The 21,780-nt window shown below is 53.3% G+C and overlaps 1 protein-coding gene across 1 annotated transcript; it reads right to left on the bottom strand.

The window, feature by feature from the left end:
* Positions 1-297: 297 nt before the first annotated feature.
* Positions 298-16,140, bottom strand: FHIP2B (FHF complex subunit HOOK interacting protein 2B). Its single transcript, XM_068973937.1, has 17 exons — positions 16,065-16,140; positions 10,857-10,935; positions 8,032-8,204; positions 7,319-7,423; positions 6,876-6,998; positions 6,438-6,662; positions 6,139-6,335; positions 5,497-5,605; positions 5,197-5,273; positions 4,654-4,843; positions 3,922-4,067; positions 3,685-3,813; positions 3,432-3,522; positions 2,966-3,109; positions 2,481-2,621; positions 2,163-2,263; positions 298-1,928 (listed from the first exon to the last, which is right to left on the bottom strand). Exons 1-17 carry the CDS (start codon positions 16,107-16,109, stop codon positions 1,790-1,792), a joined length of 2,214 nt encoding a protein of 737 aa, XP_068830038.1. The 5' UTR covers positions 16,110-16,140; the 3' UTR covers positions 298-1,789.
* Between the last annotated feature and the right edge of the window lie 5,640 nt (positions 16,141-21,780).

The raw sequence follows: 21,780 nt of genomic DNA, 5'->3' as shown, positions 1-21,780 counted from the left end.
CAGAAATAGAGCTCCCTGCCCAAGAGAGGCCGGTTTCCCGGTTCCTGGCAGGCGCTGGGGGAACATCACATTTGCGCTGCCAGAGCCTGCCCCTGTTTACCACCCACCCCCACCACACAGACACTGCCCTCCCTCTGCTCCTGTGCTGGGAGAAGAACTGAATTTGTCTTCCTTAGGGAGGAAGATGTGCCTGAATGAGCAGTGGAGCCCTGGGCAGAAGGACACGGGGAGGGCAGAGAAGAATGGGGCAGCCATGACCATGCAACCACACCATTTATTGCCATGCTGTCTGGGGAGACACTGTGCGAATGCCCAAGTGCATTGAGGAGGGGAGGGTCTGACTCCCGGACGCTTGAACGTTCTTTCTGAATCGAGTCCAGACCCAGTTCACCGCCTCGTTCCATGCTAACGCCCATGCGTGGGCACACGCAGGGACTTGCACGGTGTCCTCGGGAACAGCAGGTAGATCCTCCCCAGCTTGGAGGAACGCAGGAGAGGTAGAGGTCACCGAGTTTCCTCTGCTTTCATGTCACCCCCTGGCAACCTGTGGCCGGCTTCTAGAAGCGGCATGGGCAGGAAAAGGAAGCGAAAGGGGCTCTGGCCTGCTTCTCCTTGCCCAGGAGTTAAGCCAGCAACTGCAGTTTGCTGTGAGGTAATGCCTGGCGCCGCCTGTGTGTTCCTGCAGGTCGAGACAGATTTGGGCCGGGTGGGGTGGCAGCCCCAGCCGCAGAGGGCACGCTGGGAGAACGGCACCGCAAAGGACTGCCTGTGCCCCAGCCCCACCCTGCCAGGCCTTGGGGTCGAGAGGGGGTGGGGGAGGGACGGGGCAGGCTGCGGTCTGGTGGGCACCCTGGCCTCACCTGGACCCGGACCTTCCGGCTCTGCTGGGAACAGTATTCTGTGGAGGACCCCAGCCGAATGCTTGGGGTGAGGCCTGGCCTCCCCGGGTCTCTGAGCCCCTCTGCCCAGGTGCTGTGGACCTGCCGAGACGGGTTCAGAAGGCGCCAGCGAGAAACCAGCTGGAGCTGGAGCCTGGCATCCAGCCCCCCGGCTTCCCAGGCCCTCTCCTGCCCTGGCTGCAGTTACATCAAGCTTCTCATTAGCAGCTGCCCCCGCCTGGCTGTGGAACATGCTTTGGGCATTTGCCACGAGGCTGTTGGAATTTTGCAACAGTCTCTAGGAGGGTGAGCTGGAGGAGGGGCTTCCCCTGCCATCCATGGCCCCTTCCCCAAGGGTTAAACCAAGAAGGCAGGAGAAAAAACATCAAGTGTCAGCAGTATCTGTGGTACCTAGTGGGACAGAGACAGGGCCGTGCCCCCATCTCTCTGGCCTAGGGGCATGACCAGCCTCAGAGCCACTGACTTACTCCCCATTGTGCCCCTATAATTGAGTCTCAGGTCTTGGCTGTGGCCACAGAAGACCCATGGACACAGGTGACAGGCACAGAGCAAATGAGGCTCTGGCTCGGGGGGCTCACCTGGCTGTCACCCAACTCCCCAGAGAGGGCCCCAAGGACACCATGCTGCCCAGGAAGCCACCACCTTGGCTCCTTGGTTCCTGGTACCTCAGAGACCCACTCCTTGAAATCCAGTCTGGTGCAGCCAACAGGCCAAGGTGGTCTTGAGTCAACCCAAGAGTGGAAGGCCAGACCTCCACACGGGTAGAAGTCCCTGGGATATAAAGGAGATGGAGCCAAGGCCAGCCCCCCGCTCCAGGACAGTGACAGCACCACCGCCAGGCAGGGGGCAGCTCTTGGGCAGAGGCGTGAACGGGAGTCTCCCCTCCTGACTCAGACATGCCCTTCTCGGGGTTTGGAGAGGTGCAGGTGAGGACTGTGTGGGGGGAACTTGACGAAAGCAATGGCAGCCAGCTCCTTGCAGAATTCCTCCAGGACGACCACGCCCTGGAGGAAGGTCTGGTGGTCCAGCCTGAGGGAGACAGCACAGGGGTCACAGCTGGGAAGTGTGAGGAGTGTGCCCAGTGGGACATCCCAGTATCTGAGGGACTACCCAGGGACAGCCACCTCTGAGGGTCTATGAGGGACCACAGGCCTCAGCAATGAGCCCTCCTCTGCCCCTGGCCTGGTGCCTCCCCCACCTGGAAGCCCTCGCCATGTCAACCCTGGGCTCTTCCTTGGGCACCCGCTTCCCTCGGGTACTTACTGCTCCCCGGGGACTTGGCCCATCAGCTGCCTGCGCACCAGGAGCAGTTTGCCTGGGAACTGGGGAACCCTCTGAATTCTCTGCATCAAGTCCCCGATCACCTGGAGTGGGAACAAGAGGGGACTGATGAGACCAGAGACCATGCCGTGGGGTCCCTGGCCTGGTCATACCATGGGAGGGTGGGTGGTACCTGGGTTCTCCCTTGGCGCTGGCAAGGGTGCCCACACCTGCAGCCCCTAGCCCGCCCCCGTCCCATTGCCCTCCCTTCCTGCCCCCAGCACTGGCATGCTTCCTCTGGTCCGGCCTGGGCGCCCTTACCCTGACGAGCACAGAGAACAGGCTTCGGCAGCCAGGGGCCAAGTTGGTGTAGGGATCCAGGAGGTACTCGTGGATAAGGGGGTGGGGGAAGAGGGCGAGCCGGGACAGGACTGAGGTCACCTGCAGGTTCAGGCTGTATGGCTGTGGGGAGCGCAGTGGACAAGCAAGGGTTGGCAGGGGTGCTGAGCGTTTTTACCCCCTGCCCTCCTCCACCCCAGCATTGTGCCTGGCCAGTGTGAACGTGTGCGGGGGTTGGAGACGCACGTGATGTGTGCATCATGGGTTCCCTGGGGCTGAGGGCCAGGACGTGTTAGGGCGTGTGAAGCAGAGGCGAGACGGGGCTTCCCGGCTGGAGAAAGGTGGGGATTGAGGGGGGTCGTGGAGCCAGAAAAGGGAAGATGGCTGGACCCCCAGGGCTGGGCCCTGTTCTCCCGAAGGACTCCAGAGACCTCACCCCATGGCCAGGGCCCAGCCCTGCTGTCTACCTGTTCTAAAATCCGGGACATGCGGTCAAACAGCATTTGGAGGAAGGGACCCTCAAAGAAAGGCTGTTCGGGTTCATGGGGGTCCAGGGGTGGGGGAGCCAGTGGCCAGCCCCAGGGTGTCACTCGGGAGCTGCACTCCTGGAACTAAAAGAGGCGGGAGAGTTAAGGACATAGGCCGAGGAGGAAATGGCAACACACTCCAGTATTTTTGCCCAGAGAATCCCATGGACAGAGGAGCCTGGCAGGCTACAGTCCATGGGGTCACAAAGAGTCGGACACAACTGAGTGACTTAACACACGCCAGCGGTCAGGGGTGCCAGCAGACTGGGAGAGCCACACAGGCAGATGGGGCTCGGGTGCTTGGCCAGAGCTGGGAGCACTGGGCTGGAGATCACAGGGGCAGAGTGCATTAACCCCACACTCTAAGTGGCAAGGACTGAGCACGGGCAGAGGCCTCGACACTCACCAGTCCATAAGCATCGTGGACATACGTGTCGTATCCTGTCTCCTCCAGGAAGGCCGATGTCTTGGCTTCCTCAGGAACGAGGCAGAGGAAACTGAGAGACAGGACCCTAGATGTGGGGAGGAGGGCCCAGCCTGGGCTGCCCTGCTCCATTTCCAGCCCTCGGGAGCACTCCATCCCAGCCTGTGCCCCATCAGGGCTCTGGCCAAAGACAGAACAAAGCTCAGGTGGCTTGGACTTCCTGATGGGCCCCTACCTGTTGACAATCTCGGTCACTGCTGTCTTGCCATCAGGGTTGGTGGCAGGGGCCGGGGGAGGCTTTGTGGAGGGCTGAAAGCCAGAGTCGAGGAAGCTGTCGGTGAAGTAGGGATCTTCCTCTAGGTCTCTGTGCCGGGCGGAAAAGTGCAGCACCAGTGAGCACAGAAACCAGCAGGGGCCGGGGAGGGGCTCTGAGTGGCCCCAGGCCTCCTCCACGGTGCCGGGTTTCACTTACAGGGTGTCTTCGTAGCTTTCGGGCTCAGGCGAGCCACGGGCCACGTAAGGACGGCCCTCCAGGTAGCACAGGATCAGGCTCCGGACAATCTGCTCATGGGGCTTCTGCAGTAGCTCCTCAAACAGCCGCAGTGTGGCGATGCTGATCTGGGGCAAGAAGGAATCAGTGGGACACCCTTTCCCCATGCGGGCCTCCAGGAGTGCCTGGAAACTGCTCACCCAGGTGAGAAGAGGTCCCCTAGGATGGGGGTTTGCCTCCTCTGGCCAGGGGCTCAGGTGGCAGGTTTCAAGGGGAGTAAATGGGTGCTGGCCTGAGAACCACAAGTCTGGCTGGTCTCAGTTCCATTAACTAATTTGAGGTGTGGTATCGGGCAAGCCAGTTGGCTCCTCTGCACCTTAAGTTTCCATGTCTGAAAAATCGAATACCGGCCTCGCCTACCTCACAGAGCGGCTGTCAGCCTCCAACAAGCCAAGTGAATATAATAAAAGCACTTTGTAAAAATAAAAAGTGTCATCGTAAGTTTGTAATCACAGAAAATTACTGCGGGACAAGAGTTTAGCTACCAGTCACTGGGTCACTGTCTTTTTCTTTGCTTGGAGGTGAGAGGCAGCTGGGTTTCAGTGCCTCAAAGGTAGAACCGCCTTGAAACTAATGAAAATGGGAAGAAGCTTCTGGAAATCCCATGGGCAAGGTGGGGTGCAGGTGAATAAAGAGGAGGGCTGCCCGCCTCACCTCATCAGAGAGGTGGTCACAGTGCCTGATGAGGTGGGCGCACAGGGTGCAGGGGCTATCCTCAGGGGCTGCAGGCTGCTGGTCCATGCCCAGGAGGAAGGCCACAGCCTCCCGCAGCAGCGCCGGGGAGCGGAGCTGGCGCAGCATGACTGTGAGCAGGGCAGTGGAGGTCAGGACGCTCTGTTCAGACCTATGGGGAGAGTGCACTGAGCCACGCCAGGCAGGGGACAGCAGAGGACGAGCAGGGAGGGACAGGGTGCAGAGGCGCAGAACCCCTTCCTGGTTCTCTTGCATCTTCTGCTGGTATTTCTCTGTTCATTCCCTGTTCCACTTGAGGTCCTAGAGTCTGAGGGTGGGAGGCCTTGGTTAGCCCACATGGCTCTGGGTCACAAGTGTGTGAAGGGGAACATCGACCAATGGAGCCCACTGACCCCATGACTCTGGCCAAGGAGGTCCCTGGCCTCAAGCACAGGAAAGGGCTTGGTGGGGTGGGCATTTCGCCCGGAGCATAGCCACACCTGGAAGGAACTAGATAGAACTTACACGTGTAGGAGCTGGGGCTGCAGAATTTCCACAAATAACTTCTCAGCCACAGCCTTTGCCAAGGCATCCGAAACCACCTGGGTGCCAAAGAGCACGTCTTAAAACGCGTTTTACCGACCACCGACAATTTTCCACTGAGAAATAGCTGTGTCCTTGTACAGAGCCTAACATAACAAGTAGAGGGGGATCTGCTGATCCTGGGCCTTGCCCAGCTCCCAAGAGATCCCCTGGGTCCTCCAGGTAGAGACAGAACAGAGCAGCATGAAGCTGGAGGTGGGGCGGAGCACCCGCTCTGCTCACCGTGTGTGCCTCTGTGATGAGGTGGTCACAGTAGTCAAACCAGCCCAAAAAGGCAGCCAAGGCCTCCTTGCCGGGGAAGGAAGCCTCATCAGATGGGGCGCTGGGTAACCTGCATGAGAGTAAAGGAAGTGTGTGAGGCCTGGTTCAGGTATAGCCAGGAAGTGGGCTCTTTCACCCTTTGCCTTGGAACCTCCATTGCCGGAGGGCCGTTCTACTGGGGGCTCTGAGGGCAGACAGGTGGCTCAGACCAGCAGGTAAAGAATCTGCCTACAGTGCAGAAGACCTGGGTTCAATCCCTGGGTGGGAAAGACCTCCTGGAGAAGGAAATGGCAACCTACTCCAGTATTCTTGCCTGGAGAATCCCATGGACAGAGGAGCCTGGCAGGCTATAATCCATGGGGTTGCAAAGAGTTGGACACAACTGAAGTGACTTAACACTTTCACTTTTCCTGAGGGCAGAAACCAGAGTGATGCTTTCCTGGAGGGTGAGAAGGCCCCTGGCATGGGCTATAGCCTCAGGAGGAGGGTGGCCAGCAGGGGTCCCCATTCCCCTTGGAAAACAAGAGAGGCTACCAGGAAGATGCCAGGTAGGGCTTCCAGCTGCTGAAAATGTAGACCTGCCTTCCCTAGCTAAGCGCCTACCTCCAGCTGATGCCCTCTAAAGCAGCAATGTCTGCAGGGTCCAGGGAGCTGGGCAGGGACTGGTACAGCTGGCAGAGGTGCTCGACGATGGCAGGACAACAAGGGCTGCTCTGTACCAGGTAGGTGGCGGCCGCCTGGGACGCCACACTTACCAGGAGCAGCAGGTTCTCCTGGGCCTTCAGGGCCACCCGACCTTTCTGGGGATAAGGGTAGGACTTCAGAGACCTGTGGCTGATCCCCACCTCCCAGCAACTCACCCACCCCGTCCCCGCCCCCTGTGTCTTGGAGGCTGCCAGCACCTTGCTCTTGCACAAGCCAATCAGGGTGGTAATGAGGCTGCTCTCCCCAATGGCTCCATCTGGCTCCTCGGTCTCAGCAGGCAGCTGGGTGTTTGAGGCCCAGGCCCCACAGGTACCATTGTCCGGAGCCTTGCTGTGTGGGCGGTCCTTGTCCCTGACACTGGCTGCCTCTCTCAGAGAGGCGGTGGGTTCTCTGGATGCCTTCCTACCAATAGTCTTTTTACCCTGCAAGGGAGGATGGGTAAGGCCAGGCCGCGGTGCAGACCATTCTCCATGACAGCCCCTTGGGAGTCCAAAGGGGGCCTCAGTCTAGAGCTGGAGGGGAGCCTGTCAAGTGCCTCCTCAGTACCTGCTCCATCCTTCTGCCCCTCAGCAGGGCCACCGGGGGCTTGCCCTGGGGTCTGGGCCCTCCCCCTCCTGCTCCCCAGAGGCACTCACTTCTAGGATATAGGTGAGCAGGGCTGGGTCCTGCTGGATCTTGGAGCAGAGGACTGTGGTGAACTGCACCTCCTCCTTTTCTGTGAGGGATCCAGGAACTGTCCCACCAAGTCGGAGAAGTTTCTAGAAGGGGAGCAGGACAGAGACAAGAGGGGGATGGGGTGGCAGGGAAGAGATGGAAGAATGGGGCAGCAGGGAACAGAATCTGTGCACGGCCAAGGGTTCAAACTCAAGTCATGCGGCACGGTGCCCAGGGCCTGATGGAGAAGCTGGGGACGGGGTGGGGGGCAGGGGGAGCTCTTTTAGAGTCTCAGAAAGCGGAGCGTTCTGTCAAGGAAGTTTTGGTGCTTTGGGCCTGGCCTTGGAGCAACCCCACCCCCACCAGCTTTGCTTGAAAGCACAGGCCTCACCTCCGGACACCCCTTACCTTCTGGGCCCCTCACCTGCACGGGTCTGTGGACATTGAGGTAATGCAGGAGTGGGTGTTGCACTTGGGCCAGAACCTTGCTGAAGAACTGGAGCACCTGCTGCCGCATGCCAGGTGGGTACTGCGGGGCAGGGACAGAGCGCCTGTCAGTCAGTCGGCGAGGCAACGCCCCCGCCTGGACTGCTCCTCCCCTCACTGCCTTCTCCACCAGCGCCTCCTCCTCTCACACTAGGAAACTGGCCTCCTGCTGCTGCCCTGCCCCTTTCTCCCTTAATTTTTGTCCCTAACCTTATCGTTATTGAACATACTATCCGTGGGCTCCTTTGATGCACCTGACTAGAATTTTCGCCTGTTTCAATCACTGTCGGGTCCCCAGCGCCTAGGCCACGGCTGGTACATGGTTGGTCCTCAGTACATCACTGATGAACGAACGGGGACTGAATGAAAGGGAGCATGTCCTCAACCCAAGGACAGCGAGAACACGCCACCAAAGCAAAGCAGTGAGGGCCTGAAGCCTGGGGAAGGTGGTGGCTGTTCTGAGCCATCCCAAGTGATCCCGTCCCCACCGAGCTCACACCGCACCCCACCCCACCCCAATCCCACCCCTACCCCCCGCCCCCTGCCCCCTGCCCCAGGGTGGGCACTAGGAGGAGCACAGGTAGAAAGACCTGGATCCCCGGGGCCCCAGCTCAAGCGGAAGTTTGCAAAGGCACCCGAGGTCCGGCCCACCTCGGCCTTGCCCAGTGTGCACAGGGTCTCCAGGATCTTGTGCTGCAGCAGGTACTCCAGGCAAGGCCCCGTCTCGCCAGCCGCTGCCTGCTGCTTCTCCTCGTACACCAGGATATCCAGCATCTGCTTCAGCCGCCAGGGAATATCTGTTTTCTTGGCAGGGGTGTTTTCATCTAACAGAGATCCAGGAAACAAGGTGAATGGGGTGAAGTCCAGGGACACTGTGGCTTAAAGGGTCAACCCACAGGGTCTAGGGGAGGTAGTCAGGGAGACAGAACAGCCTGGAGAAGGCCAGGTTAAGTTTTCTTCAAAGACCAGAGCAAAGGGCAGTTTACAGTTGATGCCTCTCTAGCTAACCCTAAAAAGAGCTTCCCAGGTAGCACTAGTGGTAAAGAACCTGCCTGCCAATGCAGGAGACTGAGACATGGGTTGGATCCCTGGGTCGGGAAGATCCCCTGGAGGAGGGCATAGCAACCCACTCCAGTAATCTTGCCTGAAAAATCCCATGGACAGGGTAGCTTGGCTGGCTATAATCCATGGAGCTGCAAAAGAGTCAGACATGACTGAACTGACTTAGCATGTGCTAGCTAAAAAGATGAAAGACCTTTTAGATGAAGCCCAGGATATAGCTATCTGACAGGACATGTGTACAGGTCCCAGCACTTAAGCAAGCAGCATTTTTTTCTCTGAACTCTGGGGTAGGACAGTTGGTGGGCTGCCGGCTAGCTCTGGGCCTGAGTGAGAAGCTATGGGCTCAGGGGTCTCTGTTATGATTTAGAAGCTGTCTTCAGCTTCCTAACAGATAACCTCCAGGGGCCTATTTATGTCTCTTTTATACTCATGGAAGGCAATACTCTATTTTCTTTTTTTAAAAAAAAAGCTGAAAAAAAAATCCATTTATGACCATGGGTTCAGACTCAAACTCACTGCCTGATGCCCAGGTCCTGCTGGTTAGTGGAGTTCTCTTAGTCAGTCTCACAGGGTGGAGGATTTTTATAAAGTTCTGGCACTTTGGGACTGGCCTTGCAGCACCCCCTAGCTTTTCTTGAAAGCATAGACTCTTGAGCAAGGCAGCTCACCTCACCCAGCCCTGCACTTCTGGTCCAGAGACCGTCTGGTAATTAATGAATTGGGCCAGGTGAAGCCCCAGGTGGACGTGAGGCAGTTCTAGAACTTTTCCTAGTTTTCCGCTTGTGATTCCATGACAAGAGATCTTCAGTCCAAAAGGTGTAAAATCAAGATGTAAAATGAGTCCTGGGGATGTAATGCACAGCACGGAGACTAGAGTTAATAATATTGTATATTTGAAAGTTGCTAACAGAGATCTTAAAATTTCTCATCACAGGAAAAAAAAGAATTGTAGCTATAGGTGGTGACAGATGTTAACTAGACCTTATTGTGATGATCATTTAACAACATATCCATGTATCAAATCAGTATGTTGTACACCTGAAACTAACATAATGTTATATGTCAATTATATCTCAATTTAAAAAAAGAGATCGTCAATCTAAAGCATTCTTTTTAAAAACTATTGCTTGTTATTTTAGATTATATAAAATAGGATATATTTTACATTTATATTAATCCCATAAAATGACCTATTGGTATGGATCAGGATTTTTTTTTGCTGCTGTGCAGCATGAGGATCTTATCTCCCTAACCAGGGATTGAACCCATGCCCCCTGCTATGGAAGCAAGGACTCATAACCACTGCACCACCTAAAGCAATTATTCTTAACTGGGGGCAATTTTGCCCCTGCTCCCCAGGATATCTGACAATGTTTGGAGAGACATTTATGCTTATCACAATGGGGAGGGGGTGCTACTGGCATCTAGTGGGTAGAGGTCAGAGTTGCTGCTAAACATACGGTGTACCCCCACCCCCCAACCTCCTACCACAAAGAATGATCCAGTCCAGATGTCACCAGTGCCAAGACTGAGGACCTTGGTCTAACAGAACACTCAGAGGGCCCCTCAGAGTGTCCTAAGGCCACTTTTAATTTTTGGGGCTGGCTCAGGCTGGAAGTAAAGCCCTTAGGAAAGGTGTAGGCAGATGGCAGGTGCAACAGTAGATGAGATGGTTAAACAGCATCACCGACTCAATGGACATGAATTTGAGCAAACTCTAGAGGAGCCTGGCCGGCTACAGTCCATGGGGTCACAAAGAGTCAGACAGAACAGGACTGAGCAACTGAACCACAAACAACAAAACTGGAGTCAATCCCCAGTCTGAACTCTAGGAGGTGGAAGGCTAGGAATGCAGGGAAGGTTACTTAGCAACCAGTGCATCTCCACCAAGCCCAGCATACTGATTACCAAGCAGCCAATGAGACGCTGCCCCCTCAGTGAGGGATCCTGGTGGGCCCAGATGAACCAGAGCTAGAGTGTCAGCTGGGGGAGAAGGACCAGGCACGCTACGTGCCTTGGTTTTTTCTCCTCCTGTGCCAGATCTCTACAAGGGAAATGCCCTCTAAATTGGCTCAAGGAAAAGAGGAATTTATTCCACTTCTTTTCTTTAGTTGGTAAGCTCTGGGCACAGGTACCTGGGGACTGAAGGCCTGGATACTCTGCCCAGCTAAGGGCAAGTGGAGTTCAACATCTGGGATGCAGAGTCAGGCCAGTGAAACCCAGCCTCCTTGTCCCTACTCCTACTCACACAGGTCCCTTCCTGGAAGGTCAGGGTGAGGCAGCCCCCACTCCGAAGTGGGCAGTGGATGTCACCTTCCCCAGGACACCTGCATCTCTGAGCTGTGAGGTGACCCCCACCCACCCCTCGCTCCCCAAACACTTCAGGGATCCCTGCACAGGAGACGAGGCCCCACCTGTGCTTTCGATGTAGTAGTTCGTGATGCCCTTCCAGTGTTCCACGAAGGCCTCCAGCAAGTCAATGCTGGGCTCCCGCTGTGGAGAGAGCAGACACAACCTAAGTGGCTGCCACTATGACATTCTACCATCTGCTAAGTGTTGGACGGCTGCTGGGCCCTGGAGGAGGCAGTTGGGATCCTGGGTTCTCAAACTGAATCAGTAACACATTTTCTCCAGGACATCTGCACATTGTCTTCGTATCTCCCAATAATCTCCTGTGTTCTCTCCCCAGACACCCCCTCCCTCCTTGAGATGCTGTGGTCCTGAAACATGTCATGATCATCCCCCATCCCAGAGTGGCTAAGACTATTGGTGCAGAAAACAGACACAGAAACAGATCATTTCCGTACAATGTGGTTATGCTATGATAGAGGTATGTAGAGGAAAACAGGAAAGCACCCCCAAAACAACAAAATATAAATGGAAAATGTGGCAGAGACAAAGCATTTGGGTCCATTTCACTCTGAGAGTCTGAAAATTTGGGTTGAAGGCCACCACAACTCAATTCAGCTAGGTGGGTAATGTTAGAATATGAAGCAAGTGGGATTTCCCTGGGGGTCCAGTGGTTAAGTGGGAGACCCAGGTTCAATCCCTGGGTCGGGAAGATCCCCTGGAGAAGGAAATGGCAAACCACTCCAGTATTCTTGCCTGGAGAATCCCATGGAGGGAGGAGCCTGGTAGGCTACAGTCCATGGGGTCACAAAGAGTCAGACACGACTGAGTGACTTCACACACACACACTAGTGGTTAAGACTCTGTGCTTCCAATGCAGGTGGCGCCAGTTGGATCCCTGATCAGGAACTAGGATCCCATGTGCCATGTGGCTTGCATCCACCAAAAAGTGCCTAACTTATGGTGGTGTTTTAGTTACTAACTCATGTCCAACTCTGGGGACCCACGGATCATAGCCCGACAGGCTCCTCTGTCCATGGGATTTCCCAGGCAAGCATACTGGAGTGGGTTGCTATTTCCCTCTCCAGGGGATCTTCCCGACTCAGGATTGAACCTGGGTCTCCCACATTGGCAGGCAGGTTCTTTACCACTGTGCCACCTGGGAGGCCCACCTTACTTATAACGTGTTGCATCTTTTGTTCACAGTGCAGGGTGTGCACCCCTATCTTCTCTCAGTTCTGCTCATGTCCACACCTCCAGCTCCTTCAATCACCCCAAGGAATTCCGATCTTCCATGAGCAGCCCTCGAACCTCCCCCTTCTCCTAAAGCAACCTCTCCACTCCCATGCCCCAGGTGGAACTAACCTTGAACTGGTAACAACCACTACCTCTGAAAACTTCTCCAAAAAGGGCATTTCTTCTCTTTTCTTGCAGAGTCAATGTTCCCAGGGGAAAAATGCATATTCCAGTAGTCCCTACCCACATCCCTACCTTACGGTCTTTCCTCTAGCTGCTCCTCTGCCTAGGAGACTCTGTATATCCCCCTACACCTGTTTAGGTCCTAGCAGTCCCCAGTGGGGTCCAGCTCAAAGCTACCGCCTCCACAAAGCTGTCTCCAGGGTCCCTGGACGCACCTCTCTCTAACTTCATGCTTCACTGCACCACAGGACAGGGTGTCTCCTCCTTCCACAACTCCCTCAGCAGGTATCTATTGATGCCTACTGTGTACGAAACACCACGCCTGATGCTATGAGCCACACAAGGATGTCTAAGAGCCAGTCCTCCAGAAACGTGCCATGGAGGAGAAGAGAATATACAATGCACGGGATGACTCAACTACAGGAAATAGTGGGAGATAGTGGCTGGTGCAGTCGCTAAGACTCCATGCTCCTAATGCATGGGGCCTGGGTTTGATCCCTTGTTCAGAACTAGATGCCCCATGTCACAAACAGAAGATGCCACATGCAACAATGAAAATCAAAAGGTCTTCCCAGGGCAGTCAAATAAAAGTAGTAGTAGTGGTGTGAGAACACAGGAGAGGTGGACAGTGACCTTTGGGCGAAGAAGGGTCAGTTCCAACAAGTGAAATGAAGAGGCTATGCTGAGATCATGCAAGAACTAAAACCCGAAGAACTGGTCTGATTTCAACAATAAGAGACACAGGAGAGACGTTTCCTGCAGAACAATCTTTGCAAAGTGTGTCCAGCAAAAGGATGGATGGATGAGTGTGTGGGGCATTAAACTTCTTGGCAAAACCAAGAAGTCCCTTGTTTTTTTCTTTGCAGGCAGTTGGGTGCAGGTCAGTGACATCTTCTGAGCTCCTGAAGAAGAGTCATCTGGTAGGTGTGTAGGAGACAAATGCAAAATGAAGGTTTAGCAGGCCATTATGACAAGAGGAGGAAGAAATGACACTGAATCAGAGATACTGCCCCTTGCCCTGGCAGCCTGGGCAGTCTTCTTTCAGAGTTAGCTGTGGGGGCCTTGACCTTTATGGAAGTGGCACCTCCCACAGTCATTCTAAACACACAGACCATATGGAGTGACTGCATCTTATCACGGTCTACATGATGCTATGATTGTTGGGTGAACAATCATCTCTGTAGGAGACTGTGAGCTCCCTCAAGGCCAGGGTTCTGTGTTTCTATCTCTGAGAGTCCCTAAAGGGCTCTGCACAGAGTGACTACTCATTGATACTTACTAAAATATATCAGCAGACTCCTTAAACCTGGACTTCCCTGGTGGTCTAGTGGTTAAGAATTTGCCTGCCAATGCAGGGGACACAGGTTCGATCCCTGGTCCAAGAAGATCCCATACCGTGAAGCAACTAAACCCACAGCGTCCATGCACCTGGAGCCCGAGGGCCGCAACTGCTGAACCAAGGGTTGCAGCTACCGAACCACATGCACCCGGGACCAGTGCTCCACAACAGCAGAAGCCACGGCAGTGAGAAGCCTGAGCACCACAACAAAGGATAGGCCCGCTTGCCGAAGCCAGAGAAAGCCTGCACGCAGCAACGAGGACACAGTGCAGCCCAAAATAAAAATAAATAAATAACAAGTAAATACATTTAAAAAAAAAACAAAACCCTCAAGCCCTTCCCACAGTTCCTTTTTCTGGGAAAACCCTCTGACCCTTAACCACACCATGATCGCCTCACAAGCCTGTGATGGGGTCTCATCTAACCTTAAAATTCACTTATAGTCTCCTAAAGCCTTAAGCTGGACTTAAACGAAAAAAGAACAACCCAGGGAAAAAAAAAAAAAAAGGAGAAACACAACAAAAGTTAGCCAAAACAGACCGTTAGAGCTAAAAAAAAACCCATTAGATAACCTTTACCTGAATATATTGTTAGCTACTGTAACTCCAGAAAAAACAAACTGCACCAAATGATTTCTTTTTAAAGATAATATTATTATTATTTTTTTTACAAATAACTGTAAAGATTGCTATTCTATTTTGTCAGAAGAGGGCAGGAGAGAGCACTCTTTCTCCTTAACACTTGCTGGGTCAAGTTGAGTTAAGCAACTTGCTGGGGGTTTTAACCTAGTGACCCAGCCCTGGGAAGATCTGTGCTCAAGCTTGGGGTTGAGGAGGGAGAGGGGACCATCTCCCCTGGTGGTCACATGGGACCAGTCAAATTTCTAGGGCATCGACTATATGTTGTATACTGAGGGGCCTAAGGACACCCGCCTAAAAATATCTCCCGTGACCACCAACTCGCCTCCAGCAAGACACTGAAATTTCTACAGAGGAAGCCTTAGAAATTCACTCAGGGCTAGGTCCTGTCTGTCCTGTTCACCCACCTTGTGTCTGGAGCTTTCCCAGACAGGTATGAAGGAGTGTTAGATTATGTTCTAACATGACAGCTATTTTGACTGGGGACAGAGAGGAGGGGAGGAGAGATCATTCTGGAATCCCCTCCGGAGGCAGGATGGCCCGAGGTGCCTGCAGGGCAGGCCTGGGGCAGGTGAAAGAGTTGAGAAAGCAGAACTTTTCACTTTCCCCACAAGTTTGCTTAAGGCTGAGACTGTTCTCAGTCATAAGCCCTGATCTGGGCTGTGTGTTGGGGAGGTGGGGCTTCCCTGGTGGCTCATCAGTAAAGAACCCCCCTGCCAATGCAGGAGATGTGGGTTCGGTCCCTGGTCCAGGAAGATCCCCTGGAGGAGGAAATGGCAATCCACTCCAATACTCTTGCCTGGAAAATCCCACTGACAGAGGAGCCTGGCTGGCTTCAGTCCATGGGGTCACAAAGAGTAGGAAATGACTGGACTGAGAGCTTGAGCACCCAGGCATGCATTGAGAAGGAAAAGGATAGAATCCAAGGCTGTTTCTCCCGAGAACATTTGATACACTCAACTGATCAATTAGGAGAGTTTAGACTATGGACAAAAGAATTGTTAACTTCACAGGCAGATTCTTGGCAGGGTTACTTTGACTGGAAGGCATCCTGCCTACCCTATCTAAACCTGCACTTTTATCTTGCTGAGTGAACTGTGGGCGCCTCTGACCAGCCTTCAAACCCAACAGAAAATGGCAGAAACACAAATTCCTTGCCCCCCTGGCCACCCCAGGCACCACCAGAGCTGGCCCCTCTGGACTCAAGGTCAACGGGGCTTGCGGTGGCCTGGGATTGAGATAACATTCTGGAAACGGCACTTGTACCCAGGATAAGACTGTTTCCTGGGCTAGGCGCCGCTCCCCCCAACACACTTCGATTGTTATCTGTACCCTTCGTGGGGACTTGGGCAGTTGGGGCCTGCACTTCCCAAGTCGAAGGTGAGAGGGCCTACCGCGCGAGTGAGGTCTTGGAGGCGTCGGAAGGCAAGGAACCAGGGGAAGGGGCAGTTAGTTTTTAAGGCCAGGTGACCAGGAAGGGAGGAGCGCGGGGGAAGAGGAAGGCCCACAGGCTGGGGGAGGGGACTTGGGGGGAATTTTGAGCAGAAATTATTGGGTGACAGGGGAGCACTCGGCACGGAGGAGTTGGGGAATTGGGAGACTCCGGGAGCAGGGAAAATAAACAGGAAGCAATTCGGGGAGAAGGGTTAGGGGCTGGAGCGACCCGGAGAAAAGCTAGGAAGAAAGAAGCCACTGGAAACGGGAAGAGGGGTCCGGGAGGGGGCGCGGCGGGCGAGCGAAGAGGCCCGAGACGGGGCTCCGTGCGGCCCGGGTAGAGGTCCCTTCCCCGGGGCGGCCTGCACCCTCCGCCCGCCCACGCGCCCGCCGGCTCCTCTCCCGGCCCCGCGCCCGCCCTTCCGGCCCCCCTCCGGCCTCACCGCCCCCACGGCCTCCTGCAGCAGCGCCCCGAGCCGGCTCAGCATGACGGCGGCCCGGTTCCCGGTTCCCGGTTCCGGGGCGGTGGCGGAGCTCCCGGGCGCAGGCGGCGACCCGGAGGCGCAGCGAGGGAGGCGGGGCCCCGGCCGCCCCGCCCTGCAGCCCCCGCCCGGCCCAGCGAGGGGTCGGAGAGGAGGCCGGCAGCCGACGTGGCCCGGCGGAGCAGCGAGGAGGGGCCCTGAGGCTGGGGGTGCCCGCCGCCCGCCGCGGCAGCAGAAAGACAAGGTCAAGTCCGCCTGGGCCCCTGGGGAAGCCCGGAGGCAGCGTGCGAACGACCCTTAGGGAAGGGCGCGTGGGACCAAGCACGTTTTTCCCATGAGGGATGAGAAGGTCCATGGGTCTGGAAGTCTCTAGATGTCCCTCATGGGATCCCATTATGCCTACCGCCCCCCACCCCCATCGTAACGATGTCAGGGATCAGCAGACATACATTCTGAACGGCTGACTGCCTTGTGATGAAGAATCTCTTTCCATTCCTGAGGGGCTGGGTGGGGGGGGCGGGGAGCCCTGGGGGGGAAGATGGGGAATGGGCTTTGAACTGGCAGAGCTGGCTACTAGAAAGCACGCTGCCAAAGGGCCCATCTTTGAACATTCCAGGAAGCCCTGCTTGGTTGAGGGTTCTGCCTATGTAATCCTTGGCCTTGATTTTCTCAGTGTGCTATCCCCTTCCCCAAGTTAGACACTGCTTCTTCCCCTGTTGAGTCCAGAAGGGCAGAACCAGGTCAGTGTGACTTCTTCCCCCATCCCGGTCCAGCACAGTAGCCACTGGCCACTTGTGGCTATGGAGTTACGCCTAACTGACACATGCTGAAGACATGTCAGACAAAGGAAAGAATGTAAAATAGTCACTAACGGGGCTTCCCTGGTGGCTCGGGGTAAAGAATCCGCCTGCCAATGCAGGAGACGTGGGTTTGATGCCTGGTATGGGAAGATCCCACATACCACAGAGCAACTAAGCCCATTGCCACAACTACTGAGCCCACCTGCTGCAACTGCGGAAGGCTGCATGCCCCTGAGCCCGTGCTCTGCGACACTGAAGCCACTGCAATGAGAAGCCCTCACACTGCAACTACAGAGTTGCCCCTGCTTGCTGCAACTGCAGAAAAGCCCTCTCAGCATCGAAGATTTAGTGCAGCCATAAATGAATAAATAAATTTTTTTAAAAATTAAAAAATAGTCACAGGATATTTTGGGCTTCCCAGGTGGCACTAGTGGTAAAGAACCTGCTTGCCAATATAGGAGACATACGAGGCACAGGTTCTGTCCCTGGATGGGGAAGATCCCCTGAAGGAGAGCATGGCAACCCACTCCAGTGTTCTTGTCTGGAGATATTCCATGGACAGAGGAGCCTGGAGGGCTACAGTTAGTTTATAGTGTCGCAAAAATTTGGACACAACTGAAGTGACTTGGCACATACACACACACAATGATGTTTTAGGTTGATTGCAAGTTCAAATGCAATGTTAGGTAAATTGAGTTAACCAAAGTATATTATAAAAATTAATTTCATTGTTGCTTGTTACTTTAAGTGGCTGCAGTGCTGGTCCATGGTTCCTGTCAAGGAAGTCACACTGGCCCCATTTTGCCCTTGTAGACACACCAAGGAAAGATACAGATGGTGGGTCTCCTGGAAAAGTGGGGGGCCACACTGGAAAAGTACACCCCAGAGTCACACAGGCAGAACCTTCAACAGGAGCAGACTTTCCCCTAATGTACAAAGCTGGGCCCTTAAGAAGGAGGCTTTCTAGCAGCCAGCTCTGCCGAGTCAAAGCCCATTCCCCACCTCACCCCTCCACCTGCCCAGAATGGAAAGATATTCCTCACGGCTACAGGGCTGATGTCTGTTCAGAATGTATTCCTGCTGACCCCTGACACCATCTGATGAGAAAGTAAGGCACCAGGGGTTCTGTGAAGGAAGAGGGTAGCCCCTGTCACAGATCTGAGGACCTGGAGCTGTGGGATTCTGGAGCTTCACTGTTCCAGCCCTGCCCTGGGGGCCCCATTCACCAGTGAGACTGAGGCCCCAGAGGCAGCACCTGCCCAGAGGTGGCTGTGTGCCGTGGAGTGGAGCCTGCAGTCCAGACTAAGTCATGGGGAGGCCGGGGTTCCCCTGAGCCCAGGCTGCACTAGTATTTGGATCTCAGTTCTCTGGCAGCTGCTTGGGGGAAAAATAGATGTTTCAAACAGTTCATCTACAATTGGTCCCTGGTGAGAAGCCTATGGGAAATGAGAGGAGGCTTTTTAAGCTAAAAAAGTATAAAATATAAGAACAAAGACAAGAAACAAGCCTGTATTGTGTATTAAGAAGCAATCTAGGGCTTCCCTGGTAGCTCATTGGTAAAGAATCCACCTCCCAATGCAGGAGAGGATGAGATGGTTGGATGGCATCACCAATTCAATGGACATGAACTTGGGCAAACTCTAGGAGATGGTGAGGGACAGGGAAGCCTGGCGTGTTGCAGTCCTTGGGGTCACGAAGAGTTGGACACAACTTGGCAACTGAACAACAACAACAATGCATGAGACATTTTTGGAATGTCCTTTTTTGGAATTCCTTCCCATTTAGGTCACCACAGAGCACTGAGTAGAGTTCGATGTGCTAAATACAGTAGGTTCTTGTTAGTTATCTGTTTTATACATAGCATTGTATAGATGTCATTCACAACCTCCCAAATCATCCACCCCCATTTTCCCCCCTTGGTATTCAGTCATTTGTTCTCTGTGTGTTCATTTCTGCTTTGCAAATAAGATCACCTTTAGTATTTTCGGACCAGGGTGCGATGCCTGGTCCAGGAAGATACCGTATATGTCAGAGTAACTAAGACCATGCACCATAACTACTGAGCCTGTGCTCTAGAGCCCAGGAACTGATACAGCCCACGCACCCTAGAGCCTACGCTCTGCAGCAACGAGAGAAGCCGCCGGAGCGAGAAGCCCGCACATTGTAACTAGAGAGGAGCCTCCCCTCGCTGCAACTAGAGAAAAGCCTGTGCAGCGATGCAGAGGCTAGAGTTCGGCCAAGCCCGGGCTGAGCTAGTATTTGGATCCCACCAAAATAAGTAAATTAAAAAAAATTAAAACAGAAGTAATCTAGAGTGTAGTCCAACATTGTTCTCTGGGTCTCCTTCCTCGTAGGTAAAGGAAGCAGGCTGGATAGATTAAATCCACTTATTTTCCCCTTCAAGATATTTCAAGGATATGTAGGATATAGGGGAAGTGTATAAGAACTTCATGATATTTTATTTGGTTAAATTTTAAATTTTTAATTTTAAAAGCCCTAATAAAAGTCAGTGGACACACTTGTGTATGTGCTAGAGCCTACTGATGCAGCTAAATTCTGCTGCCAGTTTACCTTACTGAGAAGAGGTTTGAATAAACCTCCCCTTCTGTCCCTGGGTCGGGAAGTTCTCTGGAGAAGGAAATGGCAACCCACTCCAGTACTCTTGCCTAGAAAATCCCATGGACGGAGGAGCCTGATGTCCACGGGGTCGCAAAGAGTTAGACACGACTGGGCGACTTCACTTTTCTTTTTTTTCTTTTCTGTCAATGTAAATGAAGGTAGAAGGCTGTTGCAGAAGAAACAGCTTGAAAGAGCAAGTCACTAAGCCCAGATTCAAAGAGACGGGACTTAGCTGCTATCTCTCAACGCTAGGAATGTGGCTGTTCGCATTTGTGTGTGCCATTATTTTAAATTATTTATTTATTTATTTCGCTGCATTGGGTCTTGGTTGTAGCATGATGGATATTCCTTGTGTCATGCAGGATCTTTCACTGGGGTACACAGGCTTAGTCACCCAGGGCATGTGTAATCTTAGTTCCCCAACTAGGAGTTCCCTGCATTGCGAGGCAGATTCTTAACCATTGGACCACCAGAGAAGTCTCTTGTGTGCATTTTTAAACCACCAAAATTTTGTAACTACTTATCTATGTAAACTACTTATCTATGAAGGAAACGGCAACCCACTCCAGTATTCTTGCCTGGGAAATCCCATGGACAGAGGAACCTGGCAGGCTACAGTTCACAGGATCTCAAACAAGTTGGACATGACTGAGCTCCTTATCTGAATCTATGTGAATCAGGATTTTGTTGATACTTTGCAACCAAAAATAAGAGTAATTTAGGTCCTGCACTTGTTGAAAGGGCAGTGGTCATATATAATCCCTGGCTTAAATTTTTTATATCCATCAAATAGCTTCCTTATTCTCATTGATTGATTTCATAATAATTGACTATAAAATTCACTTGTAAATGTATTCTAATTACTAATAGTAAGATCTAATTAAAAAAAAAGACTGGCTACTAAGAAGGTTTGGAAACCACTGGACTATATAATCACCAAGGTTTTATTTTAGGTTTTATTTTAGATCGCTACTTTGAGGGCTTCCCAGGTGGTGCTGGTGGTAAAGAATCAGCCTGCTAATGCAGAAGGTATGAGACTTTGGTTCAATCCCTGGGTTGGGAAGATCCCTTGGAGGAGGGCGTGGCACCACACTCCAGTATTCTTGCCTGGAGAATCCCATGGACAGAAGAGCCTGGCGGGCTACAGTCAGTGGGGTTGCAAAGAGTTGGAAATGACTGGGAGTCTGAGCTCACACACTCCACTTTGAGCTGCTCTAAATTTCTCGGGAACCTCAAATCCTTTAGGACCTCAAGTCCAGTTGAGCCCCTACTGTAAACATTTCCCAGAGTGCCCTGGGATCAAACATTCCTCCCACCTCTTGGTGCAAAGCATCCTGGGACCTCCTGTCCATCATGCTAGAACACGGTAAGCCTTCCAAAAACTCACTAAATACCCATTCCTCTCTCTGCTGCCCTTGGAGAGACAACTGTCTGTACTGGGAAAGTCCCAGCTTAGTGGTGAAGAAACTGGGATGTGTGTCTCCAGTCTGCATTCATTAGTTGCTTGTAGCCTCTAGTGAAAACTTCACATGAAATGTCTCTATTCCACAATTCTCTCATTCTGGAAAAGGATGAAAACAACCTATGTGTGTTGTTGACCTCACGAGTTTGTTAAGAGGATCAAACAACGTTTTGGATGTCACAGAACTCCTACCATTTAAAGCAATCACTCAGGGACTTCCCTGGTGGTCTAGTGGTTAAAATTCCGCATCCCCAATGCAGGGGGCTGAGGTTTGATCCCTGGTCATCCTGGTCTGGGAACCAAGATCTTGATGCCGCATGGTGCAGCTAAAAAGAAGTACATATAAATAAATACTCTACAAAATAAAAGTTAAAAAAAAGAAGTAATCATTCCCATTTGAGGAACTGTTATCCACTTTGATTTTTTTTCAGCTGAAGGGCCTAGAAACTCAGGGGGGCAGGAGAGTTGATTCAGGTATCAGGTACAGTCTTGGGTTCACACTCGGGCCCTCCTCCAACTCACCGGGTACTCTAGACTGCATACCTCTTCAGGTCCCCAAACCCAGGTTCTGATCCTGCTGGGTGATCTGGGCCTGCCCCCACCAGCACCCACAGCCAAAGTCCTTTTTCTGATCTTCCAGTGCAGTCTTCACCCCCTCCACCCACTCAAACAGGACTGTTCCCTGCCCAGTTGCCTTGGACGGTCCTGCCAAGTCAACCAAGTTACCCATTCTCCTTCAGCCTCCGCTTGACCCTTGTTCCTGCTAGATTTCACCCATCATTTCTTCACCCAGCTT

The sequence above is a fragment of the Capricornis sumatraensis genome, chromosome 6 (genome assembly GCF_032405125.1).
Source record: "Capricornis sumatraensis isolate serow.1 chromosome 6, serow.2, whole genome shotgun sequence".
NCBI classification, from domain to species: domain Eukaryota; kingdom Metazoa; phylum Chordata; class Mammalia; order Artiodactyla; family Bovidae; genus Capricornis; species Capricornis sumatraensis.
The sequence above is the reverse complement of the archived record's forward strand: the minus strand, read 5'-3'. Positions and strand labels throughout refer to the sequence as shown.